This window comes from Heteronotia binoei, chromosome 2, assembly GCF_032191835.1.
Source record: "Heteronotia binoei isolate CCM8104 ecotype False Entrance Well chromosome 2, APGP_CSIRO_Hbin_v1, whole genome shotgun sequence".
In the NCBI taxonomy this organism is placed as follows: Eukaryota; Metazoa; Chordata; class Lepidosauria; order Squamata; family Gekkonidae; genus Heteronotia; species Heteronotia binoei.
In genome coordinates this window covers 202,974,275-202,997,336 of record NC_083224.1, presented here as the reverse complement: position 1 = coordinate 202,997,336, position 23,062 = coordinate 202,974,275, and the positions used below count along the sequence as shown (strand labels likewise).

Genomic DNA, 23,062 nt, shown 5'->3' with positions numbered 1-23,062 from the left:
AAAACTGCTCTCCCCAGCTCCATATTCCAATACCATAAAGCAAACTGGGGATATTCTTACTGCCAGCAGGAGAGATAATGGCTGAGTCAAGAACTGCTAAGGTTCGCAGGTCTTACCTCATCACTGGAGGGAGTGGAAGGAGCTTTCCAAGAGTGGGGGAACAGGGTGATGTCACCCAGCACGACCTCCCCAAAGTGATGACATCATGCAGATGTGACATTAGGATGGGGATGTCACACAGAGATGCTCTGGTTTTTAGACAAACTCTAGGGTAAAATTGGGCTCAACCCATAGAGTTTTGCCCCAAAACCAGAGGATCACCATGTGGTGTCCCCGAGATGATTACATAACTTCTGCCATCACGTGGAGGGTGTCGTGTGGGGTCATGGCTGTTGGGGGTGGGGTTTCCCCTGCCAGTCAGCTGGCTGTTAGGGGGGGGCAGGAGTCCACAAAATTGGGGGATCCCTCACTCCCAAGTGGGTAGGGCTGTCAAGCCCCTGGGCTGGATGGGATTCTCCCACCCTGGTGGTTCCCAACCTGCCGGCCCACATTGGGCTGGCGGGGGGAACCACCCCGACGTCATTGACACAATGACATCACTTCTGGCTATTCCTCCAGGGGCGCAGAAGGCAGTAAACTGTCCACATGGTAGCCAGGTGCTGAGCAGGGGAGACACAGAGGCAAGGCCTCTGCCATGGGTCAGCCAGGGTTCAGCAATAGTGAGGACTCCTCAGGAGAAGAGGAGCCCCATGTAGCTGACCTTGAATTATCAGGTTTGACCAGCAGGAGAATGAGCTGCAGCTTGTCAGAATTCACAGCCAGCATCTGGTGCAGAGCCATCAACACACCTCCAGCCCCGATTCAGCAGGTGAACTTCAGTTAGCCATTCCCAGCCCACCTACACCCTTAGAACATGGCAGATGAAGGCTGAGAGTAGAACTACAGGCATGAAAGCAGAGTGCACACCACCTGCCCCGATGCCAGCTGCTGATGAGGAAGAGTAGTTGCGGGATTACTTCTGAGCAGTTGGCTGCAAACATGGGGCTATAAAAACCAGCCAGAAGAGGTGAATAGGTGTTGATGCAATGTGTATGTTAGAAGCTAAGCCACCAGCTCCACCTTGCCTAATTCTCGGAAGCATGACATTTGACTGACTTCTTGAAAGCTGACTTTAGACTGAATGACCCTGCCCTGTCTGACTTCTGAAATATGGTACTTAGAGCCTGCAAACCAGTCCTGAGAGTCCTGAGAAACGGAGAGTCCTGACCCTCCTAGCAGGCAATTCCTTACAAAGGTCAGGGGTATGTGAGAGACAAAAGCCTCTCCAGTGGATGGGGAAATCTTGGAAGGCGACTGGACCTGAGTAGCCCAGGCAAACCCAATCTTGGCAGAGCTCAGAAACTAAGCTAGGGCTAACCCTAGGGCTGATGGGAGACCTCCAGCGTCCCCTCTAAGTTGAGTTAGCGTGAGAAAGCTCACAGATTTTCAGCCTCCAGTTCACTTTTTTGTCTTAGCTCGGGAAGGATGACCCCAGAGCACACTGCTTTATGCAGTAGCTCACAACTTTAATGCCAGGAGCTCACAAAGTGGAATTTTTGCTCACAAGCTTAGAGAAAACATTGGAGACCATTGGAGCCAGTTTGGTGTAATGGTTAAGCTTGCGGACTCTTATCTGGGAGAACCGGGTTTGATTCCCCACTCCTCCACATGCACCTGCTGGAATAGCCTTGGGTCAGCCAGAGCTCTGGCAGAGTTGCCCTTGAAAGGGCAGCTGCTGTGAAAGTCCTCTCAGCCCCACCCACCTCACAGGGTGTCTGTTGTGGGGGAGGAAGATAGAGGAGATTGTGAGCTGCTCTGAGATTCCGAGTGGAGGGCAGGTTATAAATCCAATGTCTTCGTCTTCTTCTTGGAATATTGGGGTTGGGGGCCAGAAGCAGGCTACCAACCCACTTCTCTGAATATCCACCAGCCCCAGTAGGAGTCACCAGAGGTTGATATGACTTCCAGGCATGAGCACACAAACACAAAAAATGCAAAAAGAGAAGGAAAGGAAAACCTTGGAAGGCAGGGGGTGGAACAGGTACTGAAAAGCTGTGCAGGCCCCTTCTGCCACAGAAGGAGCTCTGATTTGGAATAATAGATTAGACTAGTAGATTGTCATGTAAATAACGGTAGAAATTAGAATGTGATTCTCTGGGGACAGGGGAGAGAAATCTGCACCCCACTTCAAAGAAGATGATGATGTAAGGTGGCTTCCATATTTGAGAGGAGACAGATGGAAAATAATGGCAGGGGCTTTGTTAATTACTCTCAGCCTCAGGTCTTGAATTCAGCAGGAGCTCACAGGCACACAGCTTCTGAACCTTTCTGAGGGTTCCCCCTCTTCCTCCCCACCTACCTTGTCTGTTGAATAGTAGGTGCAGCTGCATAACAATCCCTGGATTAGGAAAGCGGGCAGCCAGCCAGTCACCAGGGGCTTTGCTATGCCCCCAGCAGCCCTTATTACCCCTGGAGAAGCCCATGCCGCCCTTTCTCCACTTCTTATGTGATTTTGGGTGGTTGGTGGTTTGCTGGCCTTTTGACTGTGGGAGGGGGGGCAATGCATCCCAGGAGGGCCCCAGGTGAGCAAGGCCTGTTTGGGCTGGCTGGATCTCTAGCCAACCCAAGCAGACCTTGCTCACCCGGGGCTCTCCTTTCTTGCATTGGCTTGCTTTTGGCTGATGGGGGGGGGGGTGGCATATGCTAATGAGTTATGCTACTGCGCTCCACCACCTATTTTTCTACAAAATGACTCCTGCTCAGCATTCTACAATTAAAGATACATCAATCTCCAGTTCTTCTTCTTCTTCTCCAAATCTCCCCATCATATCTAGACATATGTATGTCCTTTACTCTGTCCCCAGAACTGAACCCAAACACCTGCTAACAATATAAACTAAGTTTGTTATTCCTGAATCTGATAAACATCTTCATTATGTTGCATGCTAATTTGCTGCTCATCCCCTGCCTATATGTATGGACTGGTAAATTGAGTTTCATTGTATCTGAGGAAGTGTGGGTACACACGAAAGCCCATACCTTGAATAAAAACTTTGTTGGCCTTAGAGATGTCACTGGACTCGAACTTTGTTCTGTTGCTTCAGACCAACACAGATACTCATCTGAATAAAATCACCCAGGGGAGGGGAATTTTATTGCAAAATGTTAACTGCGAATGCTGTATTCAGCAGTGACGGAAAAATTACTTTGCACGTGTCCAGAAGTATTTGCTCTGTTACGGCATTCATTTTGTGCCAGCCGGGTTGAGGTCAGGGTACTGAAATGAAGATGTTGGGGAGTGAAAAATGGTATAAGCCAGGGGTGGCCAAACTGTGGCTCTTTCACAAATGTTGTGTGGCTCCTAAAGCCCCCACTGCCCTGTTGGCTGGTTTGGAGAAGGCATTTCTCTCTTTAAATCACTTCTCCAAGGCAAGCCAGCCAGCAGCTTGGAAAATGCATTTAAAATTAAAGTTGCTTTCTTTCTACCTCTCTCTCCCCTGCCTCATCTATCTATCTATCTATCTATCTATCTATCTATCTATCTATCTATCTATCTATCTATCTATCTATCTATCTATCTATCTATCTATCTATCTATCTTCTTCTTCATCATCATCATCATCATCATCATCATCATCATCATCATCATCATCATCTTCCTTCCTTCCTTCCCCTCAAACATCTGACGTTCATGTCTACAACTCTCAAACATCTGCTTGTTCAAGTCTTGAAAACAATAGAACAAATAGGAGTCAATGGCACCTTTAAGACCAACTTAGTTTTATTCAGAACGAAAGCTCTCGTCTGAAGAAGTGTGCATGCACACGAAAGCTTACGTTCTGAATAAAACTAAGTTGGTCTTAAAGGTGCCATGTATATTCTTTGTAGCTGTTGCATTGAGCAGATTTGGCCACCCCTGGTATAAGCTGTTGGGGTGGGTGGAAAGTGAGCAGGGATGACATTCCGTAAAGAACACCTAATGCAGATAGTGAAGTCATGCTCGCAGGCAATATCAAGGAGCACGAAAAAACTTTTACCATGTGAGTTTCCGTAGTGTAGCGGTTATCACGTTCGCCTCACACGCGAAAGGTCCCCGGTTCGATCCCGGGCGGAAACATCACTTTTAAATAATTTTTGCTTAATGTGCTCTCTGCTGTGTCTTAAAATCCGTTCATTGAATTTTTGACTGAAGACATCCGGAAGAAACCTTTTCAAGTTGTTGCAAGTCTGACTAAACATTTTTATTTTTTATTTTTTTTGCAAATGTGTTTGTAGTCGAGATAAAGAATCCGGTGTTTTAAATTGACTTCCAATCTCTCCTCGCACTCACTCTATTTTTATTTATGTATTTATTTTATCTTAGAAAAGGTCGACGACACCTCTTTAGAGGAATCTTGTGGAGGTTTTATTAACATGATGCTTCCTAACCACGTGTGGTGTTAAGGAATATTTTCCTTAACTAGGTGATGGGAGGAAAAAACGAGGGCAATAAATGAACCTCCACTCTGCAAGCTGGAGAAGAGTCTTTTTTTCTGATTGCATTTATAAAGCTAATAACTGGGAGAATAAAAGTTTCTTGCGTTGGCCGGGAATCGAACCCGGGTCAACTGCTTGGAAGGCAGCTATGCTAACCACTATACCACCAACGCTTCCTTCTGCTGAGCTCTCCTTTCGCTCCCCTAAGAAAGTTTCGTAAGCCGGACGGTACCATTCCAGCACAGAGATGGAATGTGACTCGACAATTCTTTTTGAAAGGATGGTATCGCTTATTCCTCCGAAGACGCCTCCGAGATCATCTGTGATCGCAAAAGGAGGCGGCTTTTCTATCCTTCCCTCATCCATCTTCCTTTCGATGCGAGGCAGCCCCCCCCCTTCATTGAGTGGCACCTTCCCTTCCGCCTCAGTTTGACGCTCTCCTGCTGACGTCACAGCCGCCCCTCGGCTATCGGATGGTCCCGCCTTCTCTGTTTCCACAGCGACGCCTTCGCTCCCGCCTTTTCTCCCCCTACTCGCTCGGCCGATGGTTTCTTCCCAGTAGTTGTTTTTTTAAAAAAAATCCACACAACCCCCTGAAAACAAGCGAACACAAGCGGGGTCAAGGGGCACCTTTAAGGCCAACTCAGTTTCATTCAGGACGTCGGCTCTCGTGCGCATGCCCACTTCTTCAGACGTTCTGCATAAAACTTGCTTGGCCTTAAAGGGGCCACTCCTGCAGACCAACACGGCTGCCCACTGGCATCTGTCTACTTGAAAACAATGTAGTCTCAGATAGATACACTAATGGTGATTTATTTTCTATAAAGGCAGATGTTTGTTTATTATATATGTTCTATCTTATACCTCTTTCTCATCTTTTATATTTTTTGTAGCTTATGTTTATATTTTGTATATTAAGTCTTACCCCGTCTCCTCCCTCCTTTCCTCACGAAGAGCCCCCCCCCCCGCCTTCTGCAACGCTTGTTTATTCCTGCGGCCACCCCCGCGCCCATCCAGCCACTGATTCCGCCCAACTGTCACGCAGGTGCCTCCCCCAACTCATCAATGGACTCGCCCTCCGGAGCGCAAGGAAGAGTGCGCATGCGCATGTAGCCGGAGGCGCTCGGCCCCGCCCCTTTTCACCCCCCTCAACGCGAATGGACTCCGTCTACGTCCTCCCGGTCCCGCCCCCTTTTCTTTCGGCGAGGAGAGAAAACTATCCCGAGCTTCCGGTTCCGGCGCAAAGGTCGCGCTGGGAGGCTCAAGGAGGCCGGCGTTTTCCCTCCCCCCCTCCCCCGTTTCTCGGCGCTTCTCGGCCTCCCGGCGGGGGGATGGAGCGGGAGTGAAGGCGGCGCCGCGTGACCCCCGACCCCTTCCCTCCCCCCCCTTTCCCCGGCGCGCAGAAGCCTCGCAGCGGGGGGGAAGCCGCCCGGAGTGAGTCAGGGGATGGGGGGGAGGGAGGGGGGGCGGAGCTCGGGGTGGGCCCCTCCCCGTCGAGGCTGAGCTGGACCCCCCCCCCCCGCTTTTCCCACAGGGAAGGGGGGCCTCTGGCCGCGCCCTCGGAGCCTGCGGTGGGGGGGTCTCTTGGCCACGCCCACAACCTGGAGGCGGGCTCTGTCTCGGCCCCGCCCCCTGGCCATTGGCCCCGCCTCGGCCCCCTGAATGGATTTGGCCACGCCCTCCCTGGGGAGAAAGAATGGGGCCTGCTGTGGCCTCGCCCTCCTGTGGAGTCTTGTGATCATAGAATCCTAGAGTTGGAAGGGACCTCCGGGGCCATCCAGTCCAACCCCCTGCACAATGCAGGAAACCCACAAGCACTTCCCCCTAAATTCACAGGATCTTCATTGCTGTCAGGTGGCCATCTAGCCTCTGTTTAAAAACCTCCAAGGAAGCCTGTTCCACTGTGGAATCACTCTAATGGTAGGAAGTTCTTCCTAATGTTGAGCCAGAAACTCTTTTGGTTTAATTTCAACCCATTGGTTCCGGTCCTACCTTCTGGGCCACAGAAAACAATTCCTCTAGAGGACAGCCCTTCAAGTAGTTGAAGATGGTGATCAGATCACCTCTCAGCCACCTCCTCTCCAGGCTAAACATGCCCAGCTCCTTCAACCTTTCCTCATAGGACTGGGTCTCCAGACCCCTCACCATCTTTGTCGCCCTCCTCTGGACCTGTTCCACCTTGTCTGTATCCTTCTTAAAATGTGGTGCCCAAAACTGAACACAAGACTCCAGATGAGGTCTTACCAGAGCAGAGTAAAGCGATACCATCACATCACGTGATCTGGACACTATACTTCTGTTGATACAGCCCAAAATTGCATTTGCCTTTTTAACCACCGCATCACACTTGACTCATGTTCACCGTATGATCCACTAAGACCCCTAGATCCTTTTCGCACACACTAATACTAAGACAAGTCTCCCCCATTCTGTAACCATGCATTGGATTTTTCCTACCTAAATGCAGAACTTTACATTTATCCCTGTTAAAATTCATTTTATTGATTTTAGTTCAGTTTTCCAGCCTGTCAAGGTCATCCTGTATCCTGTTTCTGTTGTCTTCTGTGTTTAGTTCCAAGTTTATCAAATTTTGCTTTTCTGAAGTCCAACCTATAAGTCTGACTACGTATAGCTTTTCCCTTCCCTAAGACTGTAAATTCCAAAATCACATGGTCACTACTGCCCAGGGTGCCCACTATTTCCACTTCTTCAATCAATTCTTCCTTGTTGGTGAGAATCAAATCCAAGATACCAGATCCCCTTGTTTCCTTCACTTTCTGTAAAAGGAAGTTGTCAGCAAGACAAGTCAGGAATCTATTTGACTTTTCATTTTTAGCGGAGTTGGACTTCCAACAGATGTCTGGGTAATGGAAATCTCCCATGATCACTGTATTCCTTCTCTTGGAGAACTTTGCAATCTGCTGTAGAATTATCTCATCCAAGTCCTCTGCCTGACTTGGTGGTCTGTAGCAGACCCCCACAATAATATCACTGTTGTTTCTTACTCCTTTTATTTTTACCCAGAGAATCTCAACTGAGCTGTCATGCTCCGATTCACATATTTGCTCACAAGTATATACTTCCTTCACATATACTGCTATGCCTCTGCCCTTTCTCATTTGCCTGTCCCTTTTAAATAAGTTGTACCCCTGAATCCTAATATTCCAGTTGTGAGTGTCATCCCACCATGTTTCAGTAAGGCCTATTATGTCATAGTTTCCTTCCTTTATTAGGACTTCCAGTTCCTCCTGTTTGTTTCCCATACTCTGTGCATTAGTGTAGAGACATTGGAATCCATGTTTTATGCATCCCGAGGGTTTGGTTTCCATACAAGCCTGCAAGTTAACATTACCTAGCGTATGTGCCACTCTCTGCAAATCTTTGATGTTCTTATCCCCAGTTTCTGGCATCATACGAGGCTTTGAATTATTGTCTCGCTCCCCCATACAATTTAGTTTAAAGCCCTCCTTATTAGGTTAGCAAGGCTGTTACCAAACACCATTTTCCCTACCGCTGTAAGGTGCAAACCATCTCTCGATAGAAGACCATCTCAAAAGCATAAGCCATGGTTCAGAAATCCGAAACTTTCCTGACACCATCGACATAGCCAGTTGTTTATTTGAAGTATTCTTCTTTCTCATCCTAAGCCACGACCTTCAACAGGAAGCGCTGACGAGAACACAACCTGTACGCCCAGCTCCTTCGCCTTCTGACCCAGAGCCACATAGTCTTTTCTAATACGTTCAGGGCTATGATGTCTTTGCCACGCTCACTCTAGGGCAGGGGAAGTGTTGGAGGAGAGGGAGACCCTCAGAGCCAGTTTGGTGTAGTGAGAGCTGGTTTGGTGAGAGCCAGTTTTGTGTAGTGGTTAAGTGTGCAGACTTTTATTTGAGAGAGCCGGATTTGATTCCCCACTCCTCCACTTGCAGCTGCTGGCCTTGGGTCAGCCATAGCTCTCATAGGAGTTGTCCTTGAAAGGACAGCTTCTGTCAGAACTCTTGCAGCCCCACCCACCTCACAGGGTGTCTGTTGTGGGGGTAGAAGATATAGGAGATTGTAAGCTGCTCTGAGTCTCTGATTCAGAGAGAAGGGCGGGGTATAAATCTGCAGTCTTCTTCTCTTTTTCTTCTCAGTGACTCGACTGCCAGCTCCTCTTCAAGACTTTGGTCCTGACTGAGCAGGTGTCTTTAGCCAGCCCTTTAGTGAGCTCTGTGCCACACAGGTTGGAGAGTGTAAGGTTGGTGTGCCTCCCCCCACTCTCTGTTCTGCCCTGACCTGGACTAGCCCAGTCTCATCAGCACTCAGAATCTACACAGGGTCAATCAACCCTGGTTAGTCCTTTGGTGGGAGACCACCCAGCAAGTCCAGTGTTGCTATGACAAACCACCTCTGTTCATCTGGTGTGACCTGGATTGCTCAGGGAAGCCCCATCTCATTAGACCTGGGAAGCTAAGCAGGGTCAGCCCTGATTAGTACTTGGATGAGAGACCACCAAGGAAGTCCAGGGTCTCTATGCAGAGGCAAGGCAATGACAAATCACCTCTGTTCATCTAACCGGACCTGGATAGCCCAGACTAGCCCAACCTCATTGGGAGCTAAGCAGGGTTGGCCCTGGTTGGTCATTGGATGGGAGACCACCAAGGAAGTCCAGGGTTGCTCTGTGTAGAGGCATAAAGCCACCTCCGAATGTCTCTTGTCTTGAAAACCCTCAGGAGTCACCATAAATCAGCTGCAACCAGATGGCAAAACAAAACACTCCCTTTCCTGTTTTGTTTTCTACCAACTGATTTGACTGTGGCTTTTGTCTTCAGTGAAACCCCACTTGGTAGAATGAAGGAGAATCTAGGAGGTCCTAAAATGAAGACTTAAGGAGTTTGACCATAGACACTCTTGCTCATGCCCTCCAGAGCTAGCTGGTTGGGTCCCTGCCTTCCTGCCACTCTTTGCAAACAGAAGTGGGATTCTTTTGGGCTTGATTGTCAATATGGGCATGCTTAAGTCTTTGGGATGAGGATATCTTTTGGATCTGCATCCTGTGAAATTCTCCAATTTGAGTTGTCCAAGTTGGCCTGCTCTGTCTTCCAATACTGCCAACTTCCATCAGCTCAGGGTTTCATACCTAAGGAACTCCTTGACATGTTGGGGATAGGCCTTTTTGTCCTGGCTTGATATGTCCTAGATTATGGTGAAATTAGAAGGTGGAGACTGCCATGTAGAAGAACGGAGGCTGCCCCATACCTTTTCCTTCCCCTTCTTCCAAAATTATATCATGCCTGGGCCTTTTATGGCTGATACAGAGTCGTAAGCCATACCATACCATGCGCAAGGCTATCTAAGCTGTTTCACTCCAAAGAATTCATCTCCTGTTTTGTTTCTTTTTTCTTCTCTAGTTTCTTCTTCTACCCAAGGCTTGCTGAGCAGTTGATGCAGAAGGTCAAGAGGGCTCGTCTGGAAAACAAAACTTCAGGAAGTTGGAGAAGGTAATTTTTCTGGGCCTTTGAGGGGACAGGTGTTAAGTAATGACTTTGGAGCTATTGCATATTTGAAAGCTTAAATAAAAGCCCAGTTGCAGATCGTTGGGACTGGGAAGTATTGTACCTCTGAATTCTAGACCTGGATCAAGGGCCTAGTTCTCACTGAGGTGGTCTAGTTTGTCCCAGTTCATACTAGAGCTGGGGAACAAAGTAGGAGTCAAGTGGCACAAGTTGGATGGACAAAACGTCTGAGAAAGAAATGCCCTCAATTTGGCCCAGGCTTGCTTATGACAATAGAGTGATTAACAGACATTCTCACAGTTTGACATGTTACAGTTTTATTGGTTTCTCATGCATGTTACCCAGATCAAAGGTTTGCTCAATTTGTTAATCTTACTGTGCTGTTAATTTTACTATTCTGTCATTGGATCTTAAATATGTACCATTTTGCATTCTAAACCACTGCCTACCAGCTATATGTAGCTCTGCTCACTGTACCCGATTCCTCATCAGATGAAGTATGCTTAGAGCTTATGAAAGCTTCCATTCTGAATAAAACTTTGTTGGTCTTAAAGGTGCACCTTGACTCCTACTTTGTTCTACTGCTTCAGACCAACATGGCTGCCCGCCTGGATCTAGAGAGTTTGTGTAGTCCTCTGTGCCAAAACAAGACCCTTTGCTTCTAAGTAGCATGGTGACAGGAATGAGTCTTAGCTAGCCTCCTTAGCCCATTAGCTTTCTATGTGCAGGGATGTTTAGGCAGTGGAGCACTCAGTTGCATGAATCCCACCTGCAGTCTAGTCACAGGTTGATCACTTTTTCTCAAATCAGATGGGTCTATAGATATGTGCAAAGGCAATATTACAAATATGCTCTGTTTGTCTGTTTTGCTATGCGTTCTTTTCTCTGTGATGGGGGTGGGGCTTATGTTTTGGCATGGTCACAGTGTGGGGAGGGACTTCTCAATGAGATTTCTGCCCTGCCTTCCTCTGAGGAGCCCAGAGTCTTCTTGTCTCCCTTATCTTTGGCATCAAACATTGAGAATAAGAATGTCACAGAGGACAGGTTTTAATGATCAGCCTGAAGCATTCTGAGGAGATCTCTGTGCTTCCCTTCTAGCCCAGATTAAAGCATGGCTCCATCCCTTGGGAGTTTTCCTTAGGTTCATTGAGATGTTCAGAAGCTGCATGTATTGGGGATGGCTGTGCAGGAGAGCTTCCTGCCCAAGGGCTAGGCCTGATCATACACAGATGGTGCCCAGAATCATTGCCTTGAGGTGGCCAACTCACCTTTGTTCCCAGTGCCCCGCTAACTTTCAGAACCACAAACATTGTTTGCAGGAAATGTCAGTTGTTATGTGCAGCTCTCGTGCACAGATTATCTGTAGCCACTCAGTTTGCAGTGAGCTCTCTGTCATGGCCTTTGGAAGGAGACAGTGTCTGCTTCCTTCTCCCTCTCTCTTGCTTCCTTCTGCATCACAGTTTGCTTTGCTAGACTTGCTCAGTCACACAGGAGAGCTACTGAGCCAAGCCTCTCTTCCTTCTGTTGGCTGAGGCTCCTCCCCCTCCTGGTCCCCTGGGGAAGGAAGGAAAGAGCCAGAGCTTCCTTTGGACAGTTCCCTGGATCCCATGGAAGCAATACAAAGAGGGGCAGCATTAAGGCCAGCAAGTGCCAAAGTTTTAAGCATGTTTTATTTTAAGGTTTTTAAAAAATCATTAATTGTGTTTGTCTGTATGAATTTTATATCTCTGCTACCTTTGCATTTTATGACACACATTACCCGGCTCAACAAGGTCTCATTATGTCAGATCTGGCCCTCATAACAAATGGGTTTGACATCCCTGGACTAGTGGTTTAGTCCGGTATGGATTTCCTTGCCAGGGGTCAGGGTTGCATTTCTGACTTGATTGGTGTTCAGCCAATTCCTCGTGAGTTCTGTTTTTGTGTTTACAGCGGTGAGTTCACATGAATGTTTTAGAAAATAGGTTTGCCAATTTAGTAAAGACCCCAGTGTTCACAGTTGCATTCTTGTGGGGGGGGGAGAGGGTCCGAGTCTTGGGCACAGTCCCTGCTTATGAGGAGTTTTGGAGGAAACCCCAAAAGAGTTGTTTGTTGCTTAGCTACTTAACAAGGATCAGGATTACGAAATGTCCCAGATCACATCTCCGGACCCAGCCTGTGAACTTGCTCCGCTTCCCCAGGCCTCAAAACAACTTCTTGAGGCTTTACATAATAGTGCCTTGTAAAACATTTGAAGAATTGATGACTTCAGATTTATACCCTGCCCTTCTCTCTGAATCAGACTCAGAGCAGCTTACAATCTCCCATATCTTCTCCCCCCACAACACACATCCTGTGAGGTGGGTGGGGCTGAGAGGGCTCTCCCAGCAGCTGCCCTTTCAAGGATAACTCCTGCGAGAGCTAGGGCTGACCCAAGGCCATGCTAGCAGGTGCAAGTGGAGGAGTGGGGAATCAAACCCGGTTCTCCCAGATAAGAGTCCGCACACTTAACCACTACACCAAACTGACTCTCCAGTTCATTTGTGAAGGCACATATTTGAAAATGGACTTTCCCCTCTTCATTTCAGCCCTGGTGATGAGTGGGATTCTCCTCTCTCCTGCTCTGTTTTTCTTCCCTTCTCCAGCCCCACTGGCCTGCTGTTATGCCTGTGCATATGAGCAGACCTTCCTTAGGCATTCAGTGCTCAATCCAGTCTTGAGAGGCACTCCCAAGCACACCCACAGCATAGTTTGAGCACAGCCTTGGAGCCTGTTCAGGGACTGGGCAGAGACAAGGCCAAAGGTTGTGTAAATGGAGGGCAGGACTGGGCATACGGACTTCGGGGAAGGTGGTGGGCTCACACCTGTTCAGATTCTTTGGTTGGTAAAGAATTTGGGATGTGGGTTTTCCCCTCTTCCTGATTGCCTCCTTTACTGCTTCAGAGGATAATCAGAGTTCAGCGCAGCTTGAGTGGGGAGAAGCAGATATAATGTCAAATCTTAGAGTTCAAAAACTAAACAAACTGAAAAAAACTCAAAAGATGATTTAACAACTTAAAGCAATACAATACTCATATTACAAAAATTAACAAACTAAATACTATAACCTACAATTACCATCCTAAAGATAAATGTCCAAAGTTGCAGTCCAAATTTATTAAATTCAAGTCCACATAGAGACTTCTGGTTCCGACTTTTAAAACTTGCAACAATTCCCCACTCCGACAGGCAGAATTAAAGTGCTGGTGCTCCAGATATGGCAATACAAAAAAATTCCTATGATTTTCATGTTCTTCTCAAATGCCCAAATGTATGGCTTCCAAACTTCATAAAAGAACTTTTTTCAAAAGCTGAAGTGGGTATGGCATAAGCCTCTGACAGGAATGCACCTTTACTTCTGTTTCCGGAAAAACCCTTCTTCAGAGAAGCATACCTCACTGTTAAAGTTCTTCCACCAATCACTTGCGCACAGCACCCAACCATGGAGAATCTTAGAGTTCAGCAAAATTCTCACGGGGTTTGAGCAATGGAGCCCAGAAGCAAGTTGTGGGGTGGGGGAGTAAGAAAGAAAGAACACAATGAAATTTAGAGGTTCCAGAGTTCCGCGTGAGCTCCTGCCCAAGATTAGGCCCAAAATTAGGCCTGGTTTTCAGAAAATGGAGGCTCCGTTTTAGCAATAAGGTCTAACAGCTGTTAGTGTATCTTCATTTAAAATTATGTAAGCTGGTGGCTCTTATTAAGGCAGCAAGTTCCTCACCTTCAATTGGGCTTGGAAGTGGCAGCTGGTGTAGTGACTATAAAATTGGGGTCACATGATCTTGATAGCTGGCCTGGAATAGCAGTCTAGCTGGAGTGTTCTGTCCTGGCAGCAGCTTCTGAACACTGTTATATGACGCAGCGCTCCGTTGTTGGATAAGATGAGACCTCTGCAGGGAGGCTTTTCCCAAACAGAAAAGTGACCTGTGCATGCCGGGAACCTTTTAGTCAGAGAAAAGTTCTGTCATACAGCTCTCATGTTAAGTGCAGTGTTCCCTCTAAGCTGAGTTAGTGTACGGTAGCTCACAATTGTTTAGCCTCCAGCTCACACATTTTTGTCTCAGCTCGGGAAATGGCCCTAGAACAAACTAATTTATGCAGTAGCTCACAACTTTAATGCCAGGAGCTCACAAAGTGGAATTTTTGCTCACAAGACTCCACGGCTTAGAGGATCTTTTCCTGCAGCGTGTCCTGGTGAGTTTTGGGGGTCTTCTAGGGTGCAGTCCTGATTCACGTGAGGCAGCAGGGAAGCCCAGGAGCCCTGATGAGCATCCCACGTCCTGCACATGCTGCAGGACTTCATGGGCAGGCAGAACTGATGTGAAAGTCTCCATGGCAAGTAACTGACAACCCTCTTCCAACAAGGTGCACTGATTCCACCCAGTCTGAGCTGTATTGTCCTGTACTGCTGGACTATTGAATTTGTTTGTTTACGACCTGTTGATCTGTGAGCATGAAATAGAGAATAAATGCAAATTCCACCCAGCACCCCGTTCTTGCAGTATCAGAAGGATGGAAGGCTGAGTCAACCTTGAGCCGGCTACCTGAACCCAGCTTTTGCCGGGATCAAACTCAGGTCTTGAGCAGAGCTTGGACTTCAATACTGCAGCTTACCACTCTGCGCCATGGGGCATCTCTCAGGTTCTAGGGGTCTAGAATCTGCTCTGACCCCTGGCTGTCCGATGCAGTCCAAATCCTTGTAGCTTGAAGTGCTGAAGCCCAGGTACATTAACATTTGATGGCCTGCAAGGTGTAAATCAGTCCTGAGGTTAGAGTCATGGATGTGGGGTGGTCGCGTTCTCTTTGGCCATTCCAACCCCGTTGCCTTCCTTTCACCCAGTTCCTTGACCAGCTCAGGAGGAAGGCCGAGGATGACGGCGGTGGATGCCCTGCTGGAGAACGCCGAAGTTGTGGAGATGGAAGAAACGGCCTCATCCCAGTTCCACGTGGAGAAGCACTCATGGGAGGGGCTGCGCGACATCATCCACGGAAGCCGCAAGTACACGGGGATGATCGTCAACAAGGCGCCCCATGATTTCCAGTTTGTCCGGAAGACCGAGGAGTCCAGCCCTCATTCTCACCGCTTATATTATCTTGGTAGGGCTGGCTGTGATGCCTTGGCGCAGGGTGAAGATTTGGGCTGGTAGACAACTGGGTTTGCTGGTTTCAGGGATGAGAAGGTCTGACTTCTTCCTATCGCCTATCCAGGGCTTTTTTTGTAGCAGTAACTCCTTTGTATATTATGCCACACTGTAGCCAATCTTCCAAGAGCTTACAGGGCTCTTCTTACAGGGCCTACTGTAAGCTCCAGGAGGATTGGCTACATCAGGGGTATGCTGCCTAATATGCAAAGGAGTTCCTGCTACAAAACAAGGCCCGCTTCTATGTCCGACTAGCCTGCACACCACCTTTCTCATTGGAGCATTAGAACTGCAGAAAGTGCAAGAACTGCAGAAAATAATTTGGCACCTGCCCAAATCCATGGTGTGTCAGAGGGCCCTTTCCTTATGCCACTTGCCCATGGGAGAAGTATGTGCAGGGAGTGCAGGAAGCAGAGTGAAGGTGGATCATAGTATAACACCTCCCACAGGCACTGTTCCAAAAGCTATTGCAATACAGCAGGGCTTCTGGGGTATTTTCTGGTGATGAGCACCTGTCACTCAGCTTTCAGACCCACCAGTGGGACTACTAAGGAGTGTTAGCAACCCACTCCCTCCAGCAGGTACACCATTGGGCTGGAATAGAGAAAAGAGCCCTGATTTGGGGAGCGGGGGAGCTGGTATGCATGCTCTGTAACTAACAGCCCAGAAGAGCTCACAGCTGGCCCTTAGGCTCTGTATGTTTTGAGCATTTCTCCTTTATGAAGACAGCTATATGGAGTTCAGTTAGAGGTGGTTGATTTGAGTCCAGTAGAACCACAGAGACCAACAAGATTTCCAAGGCATGAGCTTTGTGTGCGTGTGTGCATGCCCAGCATCAGAGCTCTCTTTGTCAGAACTTTGACTCTTGAGAGTTCATTCCTCCCCCCGCCCCCAAACTTGCACTCTGCTTCCTGCACTCCCTGCACATACACTTCTCCCATGGGCAAGTGGCATAAGGAAAGGGCCCTCTGACACACCATGGATTTGGGCAGGTGCCAAACAATTTTCTGCAGTTCTGAGAAAGGTGGGGTGCAGGCTAGTCAGACATACAAACAAAATTCTAAGGCGCTGCCAGATTTGAATCCAGCTGTTCTGCTGCAAACCAGTACAGCTGCCCTCCGAAGCTATCATTTAGCAGTGAGCTCACAGCCAGTGACTCCCAGAACCTCGGGTTTCTAGAGACTTCTTGCTCTAAGAGAGAGCACACCATATTTATTTACATAGCTTATATCCTGCCTTTCTCGCCATTGGGGATCCAAAGACGCTTACATCATTCTCCTCTATTTTATCCTCACGACAACCCTGTGAGGTATGTTAGGCTGAGTGTCTGTGACCAGCCCACGGTGACTCAGCCAGCTTCTGTGACGGAGTGGAGATTCAATCCTGGGTCTCCCAGATCCTCATCCAGCATTCAAACCATGACGCCACATTAGTTCTCAGCCAGCCAAAATGTAGCCTCCTTGGATAAAGTTGGGAATGTAGAGTGTTAAGTCAGCTGAACACCAAAATTCATTTATTGGCAACTGAACTCAGTTCCAGCTGCTGAATCTGACCTTTAGGGTGCCTTCCCACTGCCATTTTTACGTAATTTGTAAGATAATTTTTAAGATGCTTTATAAGGTGCCCCCCCCCACTAAAGCACCTTTTTAAAGATAGTACAGAAATCATCATTTACATCCTCTCTGGGAAGCCCCTGTTCCTTCCCAGCATGCAGCACTCCAGGGTTTCTGTGGCAAGTAGTTCCCCTGGCACAGCAGCTGGGCATGGTTCTCTTTTGTGTCTCTGGGAGTCAAGTCCTGCACAATCCCCATCAATGATCACCTCTGTGATGTAATCAGATACGGTTTATTCATTGATGAGATGACGTTACAGTTCCAAGACAGAGTCTTGGTGAAACTGAGCCCCCCCCCCCCCCCCCGGGTCAGGACATACAGATAAAATCTTGGTTCCCAGCTGTTACATGCCTTTTTCTCTACCAATAAAAAGCAGCCCCCTTCTGTCTCCAACTGAGCTAGCTGATGCAGGTTTCTTACAGAAGTGAAAGTAGGAATCTCTGGGTAGCAGATAAAGTTGCTTGACCTTCCAAGGCTGGCCAGGCCACATTCCCAGGGTAGAGCAAGTATTCACTACAGTCATAACAGGACAGATTAGCCAGCTAGCAAACCTAGCTTAAAAAGACATAACGATTAATATAGGCCTGGACCAAGATGGATATACTCATTCTTGACACTGGGGATTTGTGGCATTGCTTCCCTCTAAGATGTGAAGCACGTTGAGAGACGCCACAGTTAGTTTTCCCATTACTGTAAACTTATTGGGCTAGATCCAGGGTCACTCACACGTGCTTTGGCCTGGTTTGCTGTTTCCACAGGAATGCCATACGGAAGCAGGGAGAATTCCCTCCTCTACTCTGAGATTCCCAAAAAGGTACGGAAGGAAGCCCTTCTCTTGTTGTCATGGAAACAGATGCTGGATCACTTCCAGGTGAGGCGTGTTGGATCGTGGACTGTGTCCCTTGGCTGAGACAGGAATGGTGAGAAAAGAAAAAACACCCTCAGCTCTCTGTGTAGGTTCATAAGCACATTCCTGCCTGTTAAGGTTTTCCGCTGAAGCCTTGCTCTGGGTTTTTCCATTCTGTGGTATTGGGGGGGAGGGTAGTTACGTGAGGGTAGTTAGCCGCCCTGAGCCGCCTCGGTGGGGAGGGCGGGATATAAATCGAATAAAATGAAATGAAATCCTTTTCCGTACAAGGGTTGACGCTTCAGAGGGAGGGTTGATCTACGCGGCTGGCTCAGATTATGAGGTCCAGGCTAGAATCGTGCTTCACGTAACCACTAGCCATATGCTGCTGGGAGGCCCACAAGCAGAGCTATGGAGAGACCATGGCATATCTCTGCTGCCGAACCTGAGCCACTGATGGCCCTCTGCTCCATATTTTTATCTATAGTTCTACAGAGGGAGTGATTAAAATGTGGAATTTGCTGCCAGAGAATGTAGTGATAGACACAGGAATAAAAAAGGTAAAGGTAGTCCGACTCTGCAAGCACCCGTCATTTCCGACTCTGGGGTGACGTTGCTTTCACAAAGTTTTCACAGTACACTTTTTACGGGGTGGTTTGCCATTCCTTTGCCAGTCATCTACACTTTCCTCCCAGCAAGCTGGGTACTCATTTGACTGACGTCGGAAGGCTGAGTCAACCTCGAGCCGGCTACCTGTAAACCCAGCTTCTGCCGGGATCGAACTCAGGTCGTGAGCAGAGCTTAGGACTGCAGTACTGCAGCTTTACCACTCTGCACCACGGGGCTCTTAGCCACAGGAATAGACAACCTTAAATAAAAGGGGATTAGATTGAATCAGTGGCTACTAGCCATGTGGACTAAAAAGAACTTCCATGTTCAGAGGCGACCTCTGAATCCCAGCGCCAGGAGGCAACATTAGGGGAAGGCCTCAGCCTCTGTGCTGTTGGCACTCCAGAGGAAGTGGTTGGCCACTGTGTGAGACAGGATGCTGGACCACTGGTCTGATCCAGAAGAGCTCTTCTTGCAGTTCTTACTTCTTCTGCATGTAGAAGTTCTATTCAGTTAGCCAAATGCTCCTGGAAAGCCTACGAGCAGAGGCATAGAGACCATAGCATCTCCCTGCTGCTGAACCTGAGCAGGTTCCATTTAGTTCTCATGATCAGTAGCCTTTTATGAATATCCCCATGCATTTGTTTGGTACCGTTTTCAAGCCCTCTAAGTTAGCAGTGGCAGTACATTTTAGGGCAGAGAATTCCATAAGTGAGTTATGCAGCTGCAAAGGAGCTCTTCCTTATGCCTCTTGGTCTGTCTTTGCTGGCTTTCTGGCATAAATTTAAGGCAATATTTCTCCCTCTCCCACACACACTTTCTGCCATTCATTGTTTGAATTGCTGGTGTTACGTTAGCTGAAGTTTCTGCCACTCCATTTTCTCCCATTCTCCTGTTTTGTTATATCTTGTCTAAGTAGCTTGTATTTTAATTTTTAATTGTTTTGTGAAGCTGGGGTGAACTTTTTTTTTTAAATTAAAACAGTGAAACCTGGGCCAGGTAGCATAACATGCTTGTTTCTGCGATGTGTACAGGTGTACCATTTGCAGAGTTTGTGGTTTAAATGACAGAGAGAGAGAGATTCAGGTGGATAGCCATGTTGGTCTGAAGCAGTAGAACAACCTTTAAGGTCAACAAAGTTTAATTCTGGGTAGAAGCTCTTGTGTGCACACACACAATTTTGTTGGACTCAAACTTTGTTCTAGACAGAGAGAGAGATGCTGAAAGCCCTCTCAAAAAAAGAGAGCCATACAAAATGTTGACCTGTATGCAGTGGCCTTAGCTGTGACTACCATTTGGGATTGCCACAGCAGCTCACCACAGCCCACAAAGATTGACATTGGCAAGGTGCAGGGAACTAGAGTCAGTGGCAAGGAAGGGAGGGAGGGAAAATGGGATTTCTCCTCTCTAGGGTTACTTACGGGCCCCAGTTCAATCCTAGGGACACTCATAGGGGATGGCAACTTCCTTATTAGCCCCCTTTGTCCCGCCTTATCTTCTCTGCCACCTGAACCAGTGCCTGAAGGCAGTTTTGGGGTGGATGCACGCTAATAAACTGAAGCTGGAAGTGCTTCTGGTGAGTGGAAAGTCTGTCCTGGGATTTAAGGTGTCACACATTCTGAAGGGGCTTGCATTCCCCTTGAAGGAACGGATCTGTGATCTAGGCTGGGGTGGCTCTTGGATAAGCAGGCGGCAGCTGTGGCCAGGAGTGCCTTTACCAGCTATGACTGGTAAGCCAGCTGCTGCCTTTCCTGGGCAGAATATATTAGTTCCTGTGGTGCATGCTCTGGTTATGTCTAGACTAGATTACTTCAACGCACTGTGCAAGGCTTGGCTTGAAAGTGTCATGGGTGCTGGGGACCCTTCAGAGGAAGTTGAGTCTGATGAGGAAACTGTGCCCCTGCCACCTGCACCAGTGCCCCTGCCTCCTGCTGGAGAAGATCCCAGCCCCCCTGCCTCGCCCTCTCGGGTGGCTCGTGTGCGTGACCGCCTCCGGCAGGACCTCAGGGATCGGAGGAGGGCGGCACGCTCACAAGCAAGACGCTCCCTGAGCCCTGAGTTCTGAGAGGATTCTGGCCCTTCTAAGAGCAAGGATGCTTGAGTGGTAACAGGATCCTGGCTGCCTCCCTGAGCCAGCAATTAGCCCAAACGGGCAACAGCCAGCAGAGGGCTATATAGCTGTGGGCTTTGGGAGGAAGCTTTGTGGAAGCAACTAGTCATCTCCCTGACATTCTAGCATCCACTCCGGCTTGACTTTGGTTCCTGACTCCCTGACTTTGGCTTTGGACTTCTGGACTCCCTGACCTCGGCTTCTGGACCTCAGACCTGCGATACTTCTACAGTGATTCGGATTTGGCGCCTCGGACCCTCCTGCTTACTGGCTACAGACCTCGGACTGCCTCTGGACTTTGCCTGACCCGGCCCCAGCCGTGACAGATTGCTTCCACCGACAAACACCCACTCCACAGGATGGATGCTGAAGCAAGTGAAACCACAGAACTACTGGCTGCGCTCCAAGCCCAGGTACAGCAGCTAACACAGGCAGTAGTGCACTTGCAGCAACAACCTGCGGCCAGTGCTCCAGCCAAGTGCCCAGTTCCCCCACCTGACAGATTTGGGGGTGCCGTGGAAGAATTTCCTGCCTTCCTAGCACAGTGTCGGCTGTACTTTGAACTGAGAGCACGGGACTTCCTCAATGACAAAACCAAGGTGTGTTTCGTCATCAGTCTGTTAAAGGGGCAGGCGGCCAAATGGGCCACACCCTTACTGGTCGCGTCCTCTCCCCTACTGACTGATTACCAGGGGTTTGAGGCCCACCTGTCTGCTGCTTTCTCAAACCCAGTCCAAGCAGCCACAGCCAACCGGAAGATCAGGGCACTGAAACAAGGCAACTCCTCGGTGGCTCAATATGCCACTGAATTCAAGCTCCTGACCCAGGACTTGGCGTGGAATGAGGCTGCCCAGATGGACCAGTTTACTGAGGGGTTGGCAGAGGAGGTCCTGGATGAACTGGCCAGGGTGGAGCAGCCACCCACGCTCCAAGAACTTATCACCCTCTGCCTCCGCATCGATGGCCGCCTGGAAAGTCGCCGCCAAGCCAAGACCAGAGGGCGCCAGCTCCCTGCGCCGTGCTACCTGGCTCCTCGCCCGTCCCCAGCTAGTACCAGCACCAAGGATGAGCCTATGCAGCTTGGAGCTGCTCGACCCCGCCTGACCCCAGAGGAAAAGACCAGACGCCGCACGCAGAATCTGTGCCTCTACTGCGGCACGGCAGGCCACTATGCCTCTGGCTGCCCTGCTAAGCATCGGATACCTGGACCTTCGCTGCCACCGCCGCCAAAAGGGCAGCCCCAGGCGTAAGTGGACCCCCCAGCCTGGGGCGACTAGCTGGGTCCTCCGAACAGCGGGCTGATACCCCAGGGCCATTCCTGCTACCAGTCAAACTCCGTCTGCCTGACGAACGCTGGCTGTTCGTGTATGCCATGCTGGACTCGGGAGCGGCCCACTGTTTTATAGATGCCGCCTTTGTGAAGCAGCACCAGATCCCTGTGCAGACAAAAGGGATTCCGTCGCTGGTGGAGGCTATTGACGGGCGCCTCCTTCGTTCTGGCCCCGTCACCCAGGAGACCTGTCCCATCACCTTCCACGTCCAGCAGCATCAAGAACAGCTGCGGTTTGATGTCGCCCGCATGCCTCGCTTCCCGCTGATTCTAGGCCTTTCCTGGCTGAAGCTGCACAACCCCATCGTGGACTGGGCCCAGCAGGAACTACGCTTCCGAGACCCATGCCCCCATCTGACTCCTCCCACCACTCTAGCAGCTGGCATCCCGAGTGGTGGTCCTCAGCTCCCTCAGAAGTATGTGGACTTTGCTGATGTCTTCGAAGAGACAGGAGCTGATCAGCTTCCCCCTCACCGGCCCTACGACTGTGCCATTGATTTGGTACCTGGGGCACCACTCCCGGTGGGGCGTCTGTACCCAATGTCGGAGCCGGAGTTGGCAGCTCTGCGAGACTTCCTGGACAAGAACCTGAAACGCGGATTCATCCGACCCTCAACCTCTCCCCTATCTGCTCCAGTGCTCTTCGTGAAGAAGAAAAGTGGGGAGCTCCGGCTGTGCAATGACTACCGGGCCCTGAACAAGATCACCATCCACGACCGGTACCCTCTACCACTGATCCCTGAACTCTTGGATCGCCTAAAGGGGGCCCAAATCTACACCAAGCTGGACCTCCGTGGAGCGTACAATTTGGTGCGCATACGGCCCGGAGACGAATGGAAGACCGCGTTTGGGACCCGATACGGGCAGTACGAGCACCTGGTAATGCCCTTCGGACTGACCAATGCCCCCGCTGTCTTCCAGAGGTTCATGAATGACATATTCCGGGACCTGCTCGACCGCTTCGCGATCATATACCTTGATGACATCCTAATTTACTCCCGCAATCCTGCCCAGCACGCCGAGCACGTCCGCCAGGTCCTGCAGCGCCTACGAGCCCATGGTCTCTACGCCAAGCTGGAGAAGTGCGACTTCGACCTGCGCTCCGTCGAGTTCCTTGGGCACATCGTGTCACCGCAGGGGATCCTCATGGACCCGAAAAAAGTAGAAGCGGTCCTGACCTGGCAGGCTCCTCAGAATCGCAAAGACCTGCAGCGGTTCCTCGGTTTTGCCAACTACTATCGGCAATTCATCCCGGCCTACGCATCCCTGACCACACCCCTGACTCAACTACTCCGCCCCAAAGAACCCTTCCACTGGTCCCCAGAGGCCGATAACGCCTTCTCCACCCTGAAGACTCGCTTTGCCACCGGGCCACTCCTGAGATACC

At 49.4% G+C, this 23,062-nt stretch overlaps 1 protein-coding gene and 2 non-coding genes across 3 annotated transcripts in view; 2 read left to right on the top strand and 1 right to left on the bottom strand.

Annotated features, from left to right (window-relative positions):
* Positions 1 to 4,083: 4,083 nt before the first annotated feature.
* On the top strand, positions 4,084 to 4,156 carry TRNAV-CAC (transfer RNA valine (anticodon CAC)). The gene has a single exon. It is a non-coding gene; the product is annotated as a tRNA-Val (tRNA).
* Positions 4,157 to 4,616: 460 nt separating this feature from the next.
* On the bottom strand, positions 4,617 to 4,688 carry TRNAG-UCC (transfer RNA glycine (anticodon UCC)). Its single transcript has one exon. It is a non-coding gene; the product is annotated as a tRNA-Gly (tRNA).
* A 1,242-nt stretch (positions 4,689 to 5,930) lies between these two features.
* DPP9 (dipeptidyl peptidase 9) overlaps positions 5,931 to 23,062 on the top strand; it is a 75,436-nt gene continuing 58,304 nt past the window's right edge. Inside the window, exons 1-4 of the mRNA XM_060232870.1 lie at positions 5,931 to 5,949; positions 9,906 to 9,995; positions 14,866 to 15,122; positions 17,538 to 17,650. Coding sequence (XP_060088853.1) covers positions 9,940 to 9,995; positions 14,866 to 15,122; positions 17,538 to 17,650 — 426 coding nt within the window. The 5' untranslated portion in view covers positions 5,931 to 5,949; positions 9,906 to 9,939. The remainder of the gene's footprint in view (positions 5,950 to 9,905; positions 9,996 to 14,865; positions 15,123 to 17,537; positions 17,651 to 23,062) is intronic.